Source organism: Colossoma macropomum, unplaced genomic scaffold (assembly GCF_904425465.1).
Source record: "Colossoma macropomum unplaced genomic scaffold, Colossoma_macropomum, whole genome shotgun sequence".
In the NCBI taxonomy this organism is placed as follows: Eukaryota; Metazoa; Chordata; class Actinopteri; order Characiformes; family Serrasalmidae; genus Colossoma; species Colossoma macropomum.
The window spans coordinates 13,639,737-13,653,752 of NW_023494809.1; the positions used below are offsets into that span (position 1 = coordinate 13,639,737).

General features: G+C 38.2%; 1 protein-coding gene across 1 annotated transcript in view; it reads left to right on the forward strand.

Moving 5' to 3' along the window:
- Positions 1-14,016, forward strand: part of galnt1 (UDP-N-acetyl-alpha-D-galactosamine:polypeptide N-acetylgalactosaminyltransferase 1) — a 149,847-nt gene that overhangs the window by 84,673 nt on the left and 51,158 nt on the right. The window contains exon 4 of the mRNA XM_036558183.1: positions 387-555. Within this exon, the coding sequence (XP_036414076.1) occupies positions 387-555 (169 nt within the window). The remainder of the gene's footprint in view (positions 1-386; positions 556-14,016) is intronic.

Sequence of the window (14,016 nt, forward strand, 5' to 3'; positions counted from 1 at the left end):
TGATGCTTCCAAGGTGATTTAGCTGGGCTTTGTGTACTGTCGTCTACCTTTCAAGAGAAGCGAATTTGCTTATTAAAAAGCTTGATTTACTATTTGATTTTTTTAAATCTTAATGACTGTTCCAAAAATTCTGACTTATTCCTACTAGACGCAACGGTATATCTCAATATTTGTACTACTTCTTCATGTACGCTTTTAGATTGGCCTTCAGGAGATGTAATGATACAAGTACTGCATGATGAAATACAACATTTGTACATATGCTGCATAATGTAATATCTGTGAAATGCAGTGTGTAGAATTATTTAGAAATTATTGGAATATGTTGCCTGAAATGAGCTAATATCGAAGCCTCTCAATCATGACCGTGTGTGTGTGTGTTCCAGAGGTGGTCCAGAGGCCTCACGATGGGCCAGGAGAAATGGGGAAACCAGTGATCATTCCTAAAGAGCACCAGGAGAAGATGAAGGAGATGTTTAAGATCAACCAGTTCAACCTGATGGCCAGTGAGATGATCGCACTCAACCGGACACTGCCTGATGTCCGTCTCGAAGGGTGAGTTAGTGTGTGTTCTGCAAAAGGGGGTGCGGAATGCTTTAGTTGTAAGGTTTTAATTACATTGCAAGACCAATTCTCTTTGAACTTTCTAAATATTGAGTAAAATTACACAGGTTGACATTCAAACTTGTTAGCTACATTAGCCTTGTAGCTCCAGTGCAAAACTGAAAAATAAACATCTACCTAGGGACATAAATGATTCACCAATAAACTGTTAGCTGAGAAATAAACAATTGTTCAACCAATGCAATTAAAACCATTAAGTGCACTAGGCAATTGGTTCCACTAGATAGGCCTACTAAAAAATGAATTGTGCTACAGAAAATAGCTTGAAAGCATAATAGCATTACTGCAATGATGTACCATATCGAGAGCGAACATCTCTAAGGCAGAAACTCCATGCTTATGAGAAAAAGTGTGATGGCCAATTGTGTGAGGAAATTACACACGGGTGTGCAAAATTATAGAGAAGGATGTCGTGGGTGCTACCGAGCTACTGAGGCGTTGACCTTAATTAGTTAACCTTAGTAAAGAGTGGTAAGTATAATTTTTAAACGTTAGAATGTAGAACTTTCAGAAGCTCACTACACTTGTTAATACCTTGCTAATACCTTAGATGGAACACTTGTTAATACTTTGGTGCATTTGTACTTGGGTTGTGGTTATATGGCACTTAAACGCATTATAAAACATTAATTATAAACATGCATTTACTTAATACACGCATGCACAACAGAAATTGCTTCGGGTATCGGTATCCCCATCGGCGATACTGATACCCCGAAGCAATTTCTGTTGTGCATGCGTGTAATAAGTAAATGCATGTTTATAATTAATGTTTTGCTGTTATGCACCCTTGATTTCAGGCTTGCCTGTTAACAATACCCACTGACTATCATGGTCAGTTATCAGTCAAAACAATTTGCCAAAATTTGCATCCCTACTCCTGACACATTAAAGGTGAAAGATAAATTGTGTAAATATATTTGTTTACTTTGTTTTATTTCATAAAAATTGACAGTACTCAGCGCTCATATAAAAGTAAAGGGCACAAAGGCACACACTGTAGCTACAGTTACATATCGATCGTATTGACACTTCTGACTTAGCTGTGTGAGCTTGTCTCGGAGCATGACTTCAGAGTGACAGGTTGGTGTATTGTTGTTGGCTGCTGGCAATCCTGCGGCTTTGTGTGTGTGGAGCTGGAGCAGTGAGTGGAATGCAAACACCGACCCATGAAATGTGTTTATTTTCTCTCCCTCTACTTAATTACCAGCCAGCTTTTTTTTTCCTCCCTCAGCTTCGTTTGAAAAGATCCAGTAGAATCGACACATTCAATTAAAAGATAAGAGTGTGTCAATTACAAAGTTGCAGCCAGCACTTAGCATCAAACTTTTTCACTCTCTCTTTCTGTTTTTCCCTAGTTGCCAGATAAGCGACTAATAAAAATAAACAACATTTATTTTTCAACGTTTTAAGCTTTGCCTTCATGAAAGCTTATGTGTTTTTTTAGAGCACTTGACTGAGTTACAAAGCGTAGGCCTGACGGTACCTACCCTTCTATTCATTCTCAACCTTTTCAGGCTTTCCTTGGCAACACTGAAAGCCAGTCTGCCCTCCACGTCCAAATGTGCCAAACATCAATCGGCGCTGACTCTCAGAAGCTAAGCCGTTGCAGTTGGTGGAGGTTACTATGCTGTGTGTGTGTGTGTAATGTTGCTGCAGGTGCTGCTGTTTCCCTGTCGCCCGAGCGTAGGTGTTGGTCAGACTTCGTCTTGGCGCAACGCCCGGACGCAGTTTGCACTGATATTTAAACGTCTTGTGCTTAGGCTGCATACGTTATCAAATGGGTTTAGAAGAATCGATGCCTGTAAGCGTGGTTGTGGAGGAAAGGTCAAATTATTGTGTCTGCATGTGTGTAGGATGTGTGTGTGTGTGTGTTTGTGAGAGAGAGAGAGTGAAAGAAAGGGAATTCAAAAATAAGGAGTCGGGCTACATTTATTAGTGGGCTGGTTTACTGGTTGAAATTCTTCCTTAGGTTTGAGTTTGGCCATAATTGTTTTATTGGTATGCCACAAATAAGCGCAGATAATGTGATGTACACGCAGTTTGATGTTAGCCTGTTTGGGCAAATGGCAACAGAGCTGAGCCAGGGATGTTCTTTATGTTTCAGATGAAAATGAAAATGCAGCAGACGCACAATCGCCTCCCGCTGTGTGTTGCTTATGAAGTTGTCCACTTTATTGCCGAGGCAGTAGACATAAAGGAATTGCCAGTCTTTTGGAATTAGTCTAACATTTCCTTTCGTAATGCATCTTACTTGGTCAGGCATCAGATGAGGAAGTGGTCTTATGGCCTTGTGTATCCAAAAACACATTTTCTAAATTCCAGCAGTGACTGACAGTCGGAGGCACGAATGTATGGGATGCACGTGTGAGACAAATGACAAAGCTGAAGTTGGCTTCTGTTCGAATTTCTCATTCCACCTTAAATTGTACAGTAGTTACATTCAGGCAACTTTACAGGTGTCAGAATGTAACTGCTGCTCCAGTCAATCTAGAACGGAATATTTGAAAAGCTTGTGAATAAGAAGTCATGTTCAGCCTTGTAGAAATTAAGATGTGAAACAGTATATAGCACCATTTTTGCCGTTTTTTTATTTTGCAGAATAAAATTGGTTCTTAATAAACAGGAGGGGACATACCAGAATAAAAAGTCACTATTAACATACCAAATATTCTTTATATTTAAAATTATTTTATTTACAAATGTGTGTATGTATATATATATATATATATATATATGTATGTTGAAATGTTTTCATATAAAGCCCCACTTCGCCTTTTTGCTTACAATGAAATATAGTGTCAGCTGTTTATGTTCCAACATTCTCTGCAGTTCTACGTCACATGCACAATCAAAATTGTGTCTAAAAATGGCAAGATAATATATGATTTATTTCATATTTAATTTCAAACTACATGCGACTTATTTAAAGTAAATGAATGCTAAAATGATTATCGATATATGAATTTTCAAATAACCATTCCCATCTCTAATAGATAGAATAATCGATTGTTATCAGTTGCAAGCATGCAAGAAATGAACAGTGCCAAATGTGTTCAGAGCAGAGGTCATATGTGTGTGGAGAGGTGTTTATCTTTGTGTTTAAGTCTCACTAGGGTACCGTATCTTTCATTACTGCTCCATTTGACTCAAATATTGACCCTGCAGATCAGAGAGCGAGAGTGAGGCAAACAATGAGAGAAGTGGGAGGGTTTAGACAGGGGTTATCATACTTGTCCTTGAGAAACGCTGAAAGAGTTGTGTTTGCCATTTTGCCCGAGATGGCACAGCCGTCCTCTCTCACACTCAGGCTTTTCTTCTGCCTAAAATATTTACGGTTTTAAGTCTCCGGGTGGCCTCGAAAGGCGCGACCATGGAAACAATTTCGCCATGACGACGCAGTCTGGGGCTTTACTTGCCAAGAAAAGCAAGGAACTCGACTCAACCCTGCATGTGAAAGCGGCTTAATTGTCTCTCTCTCCCATATATAGACATATGCACATGTATTTCTCTGGTGGCGATGGTGAGGTAAGTCTTTGAGCGTTTGCGTCAAGGCAAAACTTACATGTGTCTCATGGCGCAGTCTTCAGACAACCGGTGAGCTCAGTGGTGCACCTGAGATTTGAGATTTTGGTACATGCCTTCAGAGTTCAGTTTTGGGATGCGTTGAAATTGTGGCCTCTGTAAATACCAAACAGGACAAGATTGACAGTGCTGAACATTTTGACTGAAAAACTTTTTTATGAATAGACCTGCAGAGAAGTGTCAAAATATAACACTTCTTAAATAATTTTAATTGTAATTAAAGGTTTGCATGGGCATGAAATTGTAGCCTGAACTTGACTCATACCCACGACTTTTAAGATCTGACCACATCTGAGCGGTACTGCATTTTATTTTTAATTTTTGCCCAATTTTCTCCCCAATTTTGTCCGACCCACACTAGCTAGGGTGAAGGCTAGCGCACGCTTCCTCTGAGACACGAGGCATTACTGCATCTTTTAAAAAGTGCAGCTAATGCAAAGTCATTGGACAACTGACCATGCTTGACGGAGAACGCTATCTGCCCATTCTGTTACATGTTACATCATCGGGATGGATAGGGAGGGCCTGCCCATCCAGAGAGAGCCCTGCTGGGCTTGGGTCACAGGGAGCAGACCTCTAATGGTAATAAGAATTATGGTTTAAAAGATGCTCTCCTGCACCAGCAGCTCAGTGTACGCAATATCCTGTTATTCGATCTTTTCAACAATAGTCCTGAATCTTTTTTTCCAGACACAAGCAGTGAATACATTGGTGTGTCTCAAATTTTGGTTTCTGTTTCAGCCAATAATTTCACTATTTCACACAGCTAATCTAAGCTACCCAGATTGTTTTCTTTAGTCCTGCAGTGTTTTTATTTTTGGCTAAGCTTAGGTGTGAGTGAAGTTGAATGGAAAATAATTCCATAGAGAAGCATCTTTTCACGCAAACCTGCTAAATTCTGGCTATGCTCAGCTGTTTGTTAAGAAGTAGTTTTATGGCTTTTTAAATATGTGCAGGTAATTTTGTGTGGGCTTTTTGTACCCTCTCTTAATTTAGTTGCCTCTCATTCTTGGTCTTTCTGTCTTTATTACTATGGTGCTTGCTCACAGGAAGGAAAGACTGAAGTGTATTGCTGCAACTTTTAAGGCTATTAGCCATGTAGAATTGCCAGGATTGCTAAATAAGTGTGAGCAGTATGACGATAATTTATTGCATGTCACATCACAGTATGCTTCTCTGAGCATATCATGGCAATTTTCAGAACTTGAAAAAAAACACTGACCAACTGCGTATTTTATTACAAAGAGAGCATAATGAGGCCTGTTGGAAATCAGATTGATTTTGGATCAGTCATTAATGAATCATTTTTGTAGTTTTTTTTAATGTAGCACTACAGGGGATTTTGTTCTTATCAAATGTTACGAAACCTTGTTAAACTAAACAGTGTGGTGCATATTATGTATTGTGAAAATGTCCTGAAATATTGAGGTATTATAGTTAAACATATTGCCCACTATGCTCTTGATGCACAACAGGTTGTTTGTTAATTGCATTGCAACAATAGTGATATCGCCAATGTGTAAATAAGCCCTCAAACAAATTACTTAATGTTTTATTGTGTGCTGTGAACATCCTGGCCAATTCTCCAGTGTTCTAGACAGGTTTCTGTTGGTGTTTGAAGAATCAAGGCATTCACATCTGTAGCCCAACTGTGTGGAGGTCCTGACAAAATCAGGTCAATGAAAGAGAGTCAGGAAATTTTGCTGTCCAATCGCTTTACTACCTCTAGTCTCATGGGGCCAGACATGATATTAGATCCATGAAGTTGTCATTATAAATTACAACTTACAACTGAAAATCGTACGATATAGATGGTTCTGTTGGACTATCCTTTTAGATACTGGAGCTACATGTGCTGTGATTTAGATGCAGCTCAAATGAATGAATGTGCTACATGGAGCTGTAGCTCATGTTTCTAAATGAGGCTTTTAAAAAGTCTTACCTAGAGCTGCTCTCATGCCACGTTCGTGATGAATGTGGTAATGATTTTGTCGAAAAAATATGAGCGCAAAGGGTGGTAGTGCAGACTCCCAACAGTTACGGCAGGCGAACATGGATGCAACTTCCCAGTTGTTTGTTTATGCATACATAGCGTGGGTGTGATATGCCCGTGAGATGTTGTTTACTTGTCAGATGTATACCTTAATATGACGGGGTGTGTGTATGGGTTCTAGTGAATAGAGGACACAGTGTTTGGAGACGCCTAAGGAGATGGGAGAGGTCACACTCTTTCTGTGTGTGTGAGCTCATTCTGTCTGCAGTGTTGTGCTGACAAACATCCAGTTCTGATGTCACTTGTCTCATCAGATGGAGTGAAAGTCTTGGTGCACTGTACACTACCTTTCAGAAGTGTGTAGTTGTTTGCCATGTCAACAATTTGTGTTATTTTATATAAAATAAATAAATCCATCCATCCATCTGAACGTCAGAGACCACCCTTTCATTTATTTAATTTGCAGTCAAACTGCCAGTAAATTTATTCATTTTTCAGTGTCAGGAAAAAAGCAGAAAACACACTAAAGCCTCAAAAAAGTAATATAATATCACGTTTGGTATTTCATGTGTCTACCCTTTGCCATTATTACAGCTCCCATTATTTTTAGGATTCTTGCTTTCAGTTTTTCAAAGAAATCTGCAGGGATATTTTTAGTGCTTCTTGTAAACAGGTCTAAAGTTCAGTTTCTGAAGTTGGTTGCATTTTCTGCTTCTCACAGTCCAAGTATTCCCAAATAAAGTTGAAATTCGTCAGTCTTTTATTAGTTTTTTTTTGAACACCAGTTCACTCTTGTTTCCACTTTTCCTTTTTTTTATCAAGTTCTATTATCTTTTATCTAATCTCTTCAGAAATATCTCTTTGAGCCATTTTAGACACACATGCAAGAGAAATTTGCAAGGCAGCTAAGGTGTGTTTGGATAGTTGTTGGTGTAAATGTTAACATGTCTTTGAAGTGTCATATAATGTCTTTTAGAGTCTGTGTCTGGTTTTGAGCTTCTTCCTGCAAATGTTGGCCTGGATTAAGGGGTTCTCAATGAATAAGGTAACATGAACCTATTGCCTGTACATTTATTCATTTGTCAGATGCTTTTTGCCAAAGTTACTTACAAAAGGACATTACGATCCAATTACACATTGATAACAAGAGAATTCAATGCAAGTGCTACATGACTGTTTCAGCTATGGTGCAGACAGTTGTGGAATATAAGAGAGGGTCCTCAAGAGCAAGACAAAAATCATGAGATAAAATAGTACAGATGAACATGGTTACATGTGCCGTACAGTTAAACAAAATGCAGTAGGAGAGAATTACAGTATTGTGTGATGCAAGCCATTTGTCATCTGAAAAGGCATAAAGCAGTGAGGAAGCAGATGAATGTAGCTTTATGAAGGTTTTAAGAGATTCAGATACAAATCAACTAAATGTTATATTCCGTGTGTAGTATACAGAACTTCTTTTTTTTCTAAACCAGTCTAAATAATAAATGCCATTCTGTTTGTTTCCTTCCAGTTTCAGTAGTAGGAATTTTTCAGTGTAGTAACTCTAGCTGACTGGACGGACAAAGCCAGGCTCCTGTGATACATATGGAGTCTGACATTGTATCATTTCAGATTAGGAGCCATGCAACATTGTCAAGCAAGCAAAACAGAGACGCCTGATGTGGCTTCCCCTGTCTCGCTGGTGAAAATTCATACTATATGAGCAATGTAAAATGTAAAACAGTATTATTTTTGGTAGATTTTCACGTTTTTATGACTTTACTGAAGCAGTATTACTCTGACATGCTCTAAAGCCAGTAGGCCAGTAAGTTGGCAATGGTGGAAATTGCCGGTAAACCGCTGGTAATCTCTCTTTAAATGTTACATAAGACAACCACAATCAGAATTATAATGCCAATTTTAACTATAACTTAACAATAAATGTATATCAGTTAAGAATTTTATTAGTTTCTGCTGTTTAATTTCAATAATATAACAACTGCAAACTGACAATCATTTTTGACAGTTCATAGTTACCAATTGACAGCCATATCAGTTAGTAAAACACTGTTTAACTAAAAGTCTGTTTAATGTTTGACCATGTAAAATTCTGTAGGCTGATATTACTGGTTGTCTGAATTTTTATCTTCTGAAAATGAGAAAAGTTTCATGTCCCTAATTCAGACACAAGTAAACACATTATTTTAGGATTTCAGTCTTTCAAAGACTACCTTCAGCATGGCCTGTAGTTTGCAGCTGTTGTTGGCTTCCAGCCATTAGTACAAACAAATTACTACATCAAGATAGAGCTATATGTAGAACTTTAATACTTGCACAAATGTGGTTGCATTAAGACAATTGCAGGAAAAGGCATGTGCGTTGTGCATGTGGGAGTAATTTCCGTATAAAGAAATTAGATGCAGTTCAGCTAAATTTGTGTAAGATTAGACTTTCTATTAGATTTCCATCAAGTACATCTAACAGGGCCTGCATAGGCCAGTCCTTGAAATGTCACTGAATAGTGAGGGGTGTAAACCATATGATTTTGCTTTGTAGGACAATGCTTCCATATTTGGTGACTGTCAAATTTTACAATAAAGTGATGCTACTTTTTTTAGTAATGTATGACTGATATCAAGTCAAGTTAACCCTTATGAAAATGAAATGTTTGTTATATGTTGTCTGTATAGATTATGAAGTTCAATATATCAGTGTAAATGGGAAGTCAGACATGTGCATCAGGTTTCAAATGTTAGTATATTCAGCAATAATTTTACTTTTCTGTTTCAATTTTCAATAAACTCCAACCAAATTAAGTTAATTACTAAGATGATTACTGTCATCTTTAACATCTAAGAGCCAATAAACTAATGAAAGCTCAAAATAAATGCTTTCTAATGAGAGGTAGCTGTCCAAACCCTAACCCCAAAACATTTCTTTCAATGTTTTTAAGAGCTTTTTGATTTCTTTTAAAGTTGAAAAAATTAGATTTATCATGTTTTTTTTTCTAAATAAAAAAAACTTCACTCAAAAGGTGCCTTGTTTTAGCCACACCCTTGCATTTTAGAGCAGGAAATGAGACTGCATCCCTGTCCCTAACAGCCACATGGTGAGCACTTAGATCCCAAAGTCTGAAAATCAGTGTGTAACAATTTTAAACCTGATTTTAAACCAATTCGATTTGATGATTGATATTCATATACCAGTTGGATGAGCATATCGGCCAATATTGATGAACCAGTTGTGTCAGTAGCATTCTGATAATTACTAAGTTTTGGTCATGCCATGTCCAGAATTTGAACATGTGAGTTTGCACAGTTGAAGATGGCCCGTGAGGACGTTTGATTTGGCGTCCCTGGAATTTACCTGCCCAATGAAAGAACAAACATTATATTTTAAAACTTATCACTTAGAAAGTCAACAAAGCATGTCATTTGACCGGGGCATTCAAATGTTTAGATATGACTCTAAGTGCAGAACTATATGGGCTGATGTTTTTTTCCAGCCCTCAAATTTGGTATCAGTATCGGCCACAAAATTTTCATTTCAGTTTTTACACCTCGATGGCATGCAACTTTCTTTATTCCTCATACACGCATCTCACACGCACCCACGCATTCAGTTTTGTACCTCCAAATTACACACCAGAAAACAGCATGCAGTCTGTATGTTTCAGAGAGAGGTCAGGAAGAGAGCAAGAGCAGGGAGAGATGGAGAGGATAGCCAAGCAATAAGATACACACAGGCAGGAAGTGTGGAGAGAGGAAAAAGGAAGAGGAAGAGAAGGATGGAGGGAGAAAGACGGTAGAAAAGACAGAATGATTGTGTTGCAACTGATCTGTCCCTCAGCCACCCTGCTGTGCAAACGTCCAAAAGACAACAGCCTTTAAAGAGGAATTCCACCAAGTTTTCTTATTAAATTGTTCAGAAGTAAACAAAGTCTTATCTGAAACATTGTGTTTTCAAGCTACTTCCTAGAAAGTTATTACATGAAAAGATTTTAAATACTCCAGCTTATGCCTGAGACATTGTTTTACATAATTTTGTGAAGTCTTTTTTTAAGTTTTAAATCAAAATAGTTCCCAAAGAAATCTTTTTCTGTTTACTACTGTTTCACCATTGTCAGCATTACATGCTATGTCTCAGAAGACAAGACAACACATGGCAGGTTCACTGGTGGTTTTATATAGTAAATAAATTGATTTATATTTGTGTTATAGACATTTTGAACCCTGGTTGCTACCATCACCACTCCAAGGAAAAGGAAAACAGCCTGAATGGTTTTGTTTCCATTTCAATGATTTAATTATATAGAAACTTAGACAAATCTATGGAATTCACCTTTATGTTCAAGTTATTCATTTTTCACAAGATATTTCTGAGGAGATTACATAGAAGATAATGTACTTGCATAAGGAAGGAAACAGGAAAACAGGAGTTTTCAAAACTGGAGTTTAAAGAATGATTAGAACATGCCTCCTGGTGACAGCAAGACCTGGTGGACCACCAAAACTATCACCATCAGATAAACAGTACTTACAGCTTCTGACTTTGATAGACAAAAGAAAAGGACTCTGTTTCATGATGCTGGAAAAATGAGTAACTTGAGCTTAATTACTATTTTGACTGTAAGTGAAATAAATCAAGGTCTCTGACTTTTGTACAGTACTGTATATATGTATGAAGACTCCTTTAAAGAAAATGTAGTAATAATGGTATTATTAATTAGAAGACGAATCATTATTTATTATTTGTTTTTGAGTGCAGTCAAGTCCATTCCGATGGTTAGTGCTTCTCCAGAAGCTCTTCTCTTCTTGTTAGTGGCTTGTCCAAGATACCTCTGATTGTATCCATTCATCTTGTTGCTGGCTGCCCAGTTCCTCTTTTACTTTCACCTGTTCCAAGCTTCAGTTTGGTCCTCTGGGCTTTGAGTGAGAGATGAGGCTTGTTTTGGTCAAGGAGGCCATTTGTTTGTTTTGTTTTATTCATTTTTTATACAACCCCAATTCCAAAAAAGTTGGGACGCTGTGTAAAGTGTAAATAAATGTAAATAAAAACAGAATGTGATGATTTGCAAATCTCATAGACCCATATTTTATACACAATAGAGCATAGAACACACATCAGATGTCGAAAGTGAGACCATTTCATGAAAAATGCCAATTTACCATTTCATGAAAAATTTTACCTTTTCATGAAAAATATTAACTCATTTAGAACTTGATGGCAGCAACTCATCTCAAAAAGTTGGGACAGGGCCATGTCTACCATTGTGTAGCATCCCGTCTTCTTTTAGATTGCTGGAGTTTTGGGAGAGCAATGTTGTCCCATTCTTTTCTGATGTGGGATTCTCGCTGCTCAACAGTCCTGGGTGTACTTTGCCGGATTTTTCGTTTCATCATGCGCCAAATGTTTCCTATTGGTGAAAGGTCTAGACTACAGGCAGGCTGTTGTGGTGGATGCTAGTGTAGTTTAGTATTGTCTTGCTGAAATATGCAAGGCCTTCTTTGAAAAAGACGCTGTCTGGATGGCAGCATATGTTGCCAAAACCTGTGCATTTCGTTCAGCATTAATGGTGCCTTCACAGATGTGCAAATTACCCATGCCATGTGCACTAATGCTCCACCATACCATCATGGATGCTGGCTTTTGAACTGTGTGCTAATAACAAACTGGGAGGTCTTTAGCGTGGAGGATGCAGTGTCCATGATTTTCAAAAAGAATTTCAAATTTTGATTCATTGGACCACAGGACACTTTTCCACTTTGCCTCAGTCCATTTTAAATGAGCTTAGGCCCAGAGAAGGTGGCAGTGTTTCTGGATACTGTTTATATATTTCTTTTTTCATGATACAGCTTTAACTTGCGTTTGTGGATTGCACGGTGAACTATGTTTACAGACAGTGATTTCTGGAAGTGTTCCTGAGCCCATGCGGTGATTTCCAGTACAGAATCATGCCTGTTTTGAATGCAGTGCCATCTGAGGGCTCGATGATTACGAGCATCCAATATTGACCATCGGTCTTGTCCCTTGTGTACAGGGATTTCTCCAGATTCTCTGAATCTTTTGATGATATTATGTACTGTACGTGGTGGGAGATCCAAAGTCTTTGCAATTTTACATTGAGAGACATTTTTCTGAAATTGTTTCATAATTTTTTAGATGCAGGTTTTCGCAGATTGGTGAACCTCTGCCCATCTTTGCTTCTGAGAGACTCTGCCTCTCTAAAATGCTCTTTTTATACCCAGTCATATGAGTTAGTTGCAAATTACTCCTTCAGCTGTTTTCTTTAATAGTACCACTAACTTTTCCAGCCTTTTGTTGCCCCGTCCCAACTTTTTTGAGATGCATTGTCGCCATCAAGTCCAGTGAAATGGTAAATTGTCTCTCTTTCAACGTCTAACATGTGTTCTGTGTTCTATTGTGAATAAAATATTGGTCCATGAGATTAGCAAATCATTGCATTCTGTTTTTATTTACATTTATTTACATTTTACACAGCATCCCAACCTTTTTGGAATTGGGGTTGTATATTTCTGTGGAGAAATAGATACAAGATACTCCAGAGTTCAGACCCCAGCATCACTGAGTGTGTTTGGGACTTCTTGGATTGTGAGAAGCAGAAAAGACAACTAACTTCTAAGACTGAACTTTATAGGTATGGAAAAATATCCCTCAGATTTCTTTGAAAAACTGAAAGCAAGTCTTGTGAAAGCAATAAAAGCTGTTATAAAATAACAGCAACATTTACAAAATATGTAAGAAAAAGAGACCCAATAAAGCAGGCGTATGCTAGCCTGAGCAAATGTGTTTTTAAACTAGATTTAAAACATCCATCTGTTTTTATTAGTCTCTGGAATGTAGCTCCAGAGTTTAGGAGCTGTTCTGTCATTGGTAAGACAGACTGTAGAGTTTGTCATTCATTTTTTATGGATGAAAGCACTTCATCACCTGATAATCAATGACTGGATTGATTGATGATGTGACTGCATGTGTGATTGAGAAACAGGCTCGCAGGAGTATTCATTGTTATTCTCTCACCATGTGTCCATGTCCACTGGTGTGTATAATTGTTTTTCTTTTTTTTTGTTTTTTTACTAAGTCTTTATTGGCAAGCGTGTGTGTAATTAGAGTTACTGCACAGTCATGAAAAACATATGGCCAAACTGTGAACATGCTCTCTCTCTCTCTGTCTCACACTTACTCTCTGTCTCTCTCTCTCTCTCTCTCTCTCTCTCTCTCTCTCTCTCTCTGTGCTCTTTGTCTGTCTGTCTGTCTGTGCTCTCTCTCTGTGCTCTGTCTTTATCTGTCTCTGTCTTTCAGGGCTCTCTCTGTCTCTCTCTGTGCTCTCTTTCTCTTTCTTTTTATCTGTCTTTCTCTGTGCTCGCTATCCCTCGCTCTGTGCTCTCTGTTCTGTATCTGTCTGTGTCTGTCTATCTATCTCTATCTGTCCTTCTCTCTCTCTGTCTGTCTCTTTCTCTGTCTATCTGTCCAACCCTCATTTCTTTCTCCCTCACCTTCACACACACACATAGGGTTATCAGTGTGTTGCAGGGTGAGTGTGTGCATAGTAGGAGACAGTTCTGACCTTTTCTCCTTTACTGCTGTCCTGCTGTTTTCTAGGTGTGTGTGTGTGTGTGTGTGTGTGTGTGAGAGAGAGAGAGAGAGAGAGAGAGAGAGAGAGAGAGAGAGAGAGAGTGTAACAGTGTGGAGGACGCAGGTTCTTATTCCAGTTTTCCAAGCTTTAAATCTGTGAATGTTCAAAATCAGCCTCACTCACACAAAAGGAAAAATATCACTTAGGCCATGCCATTCATTCTGCCATGCTGACT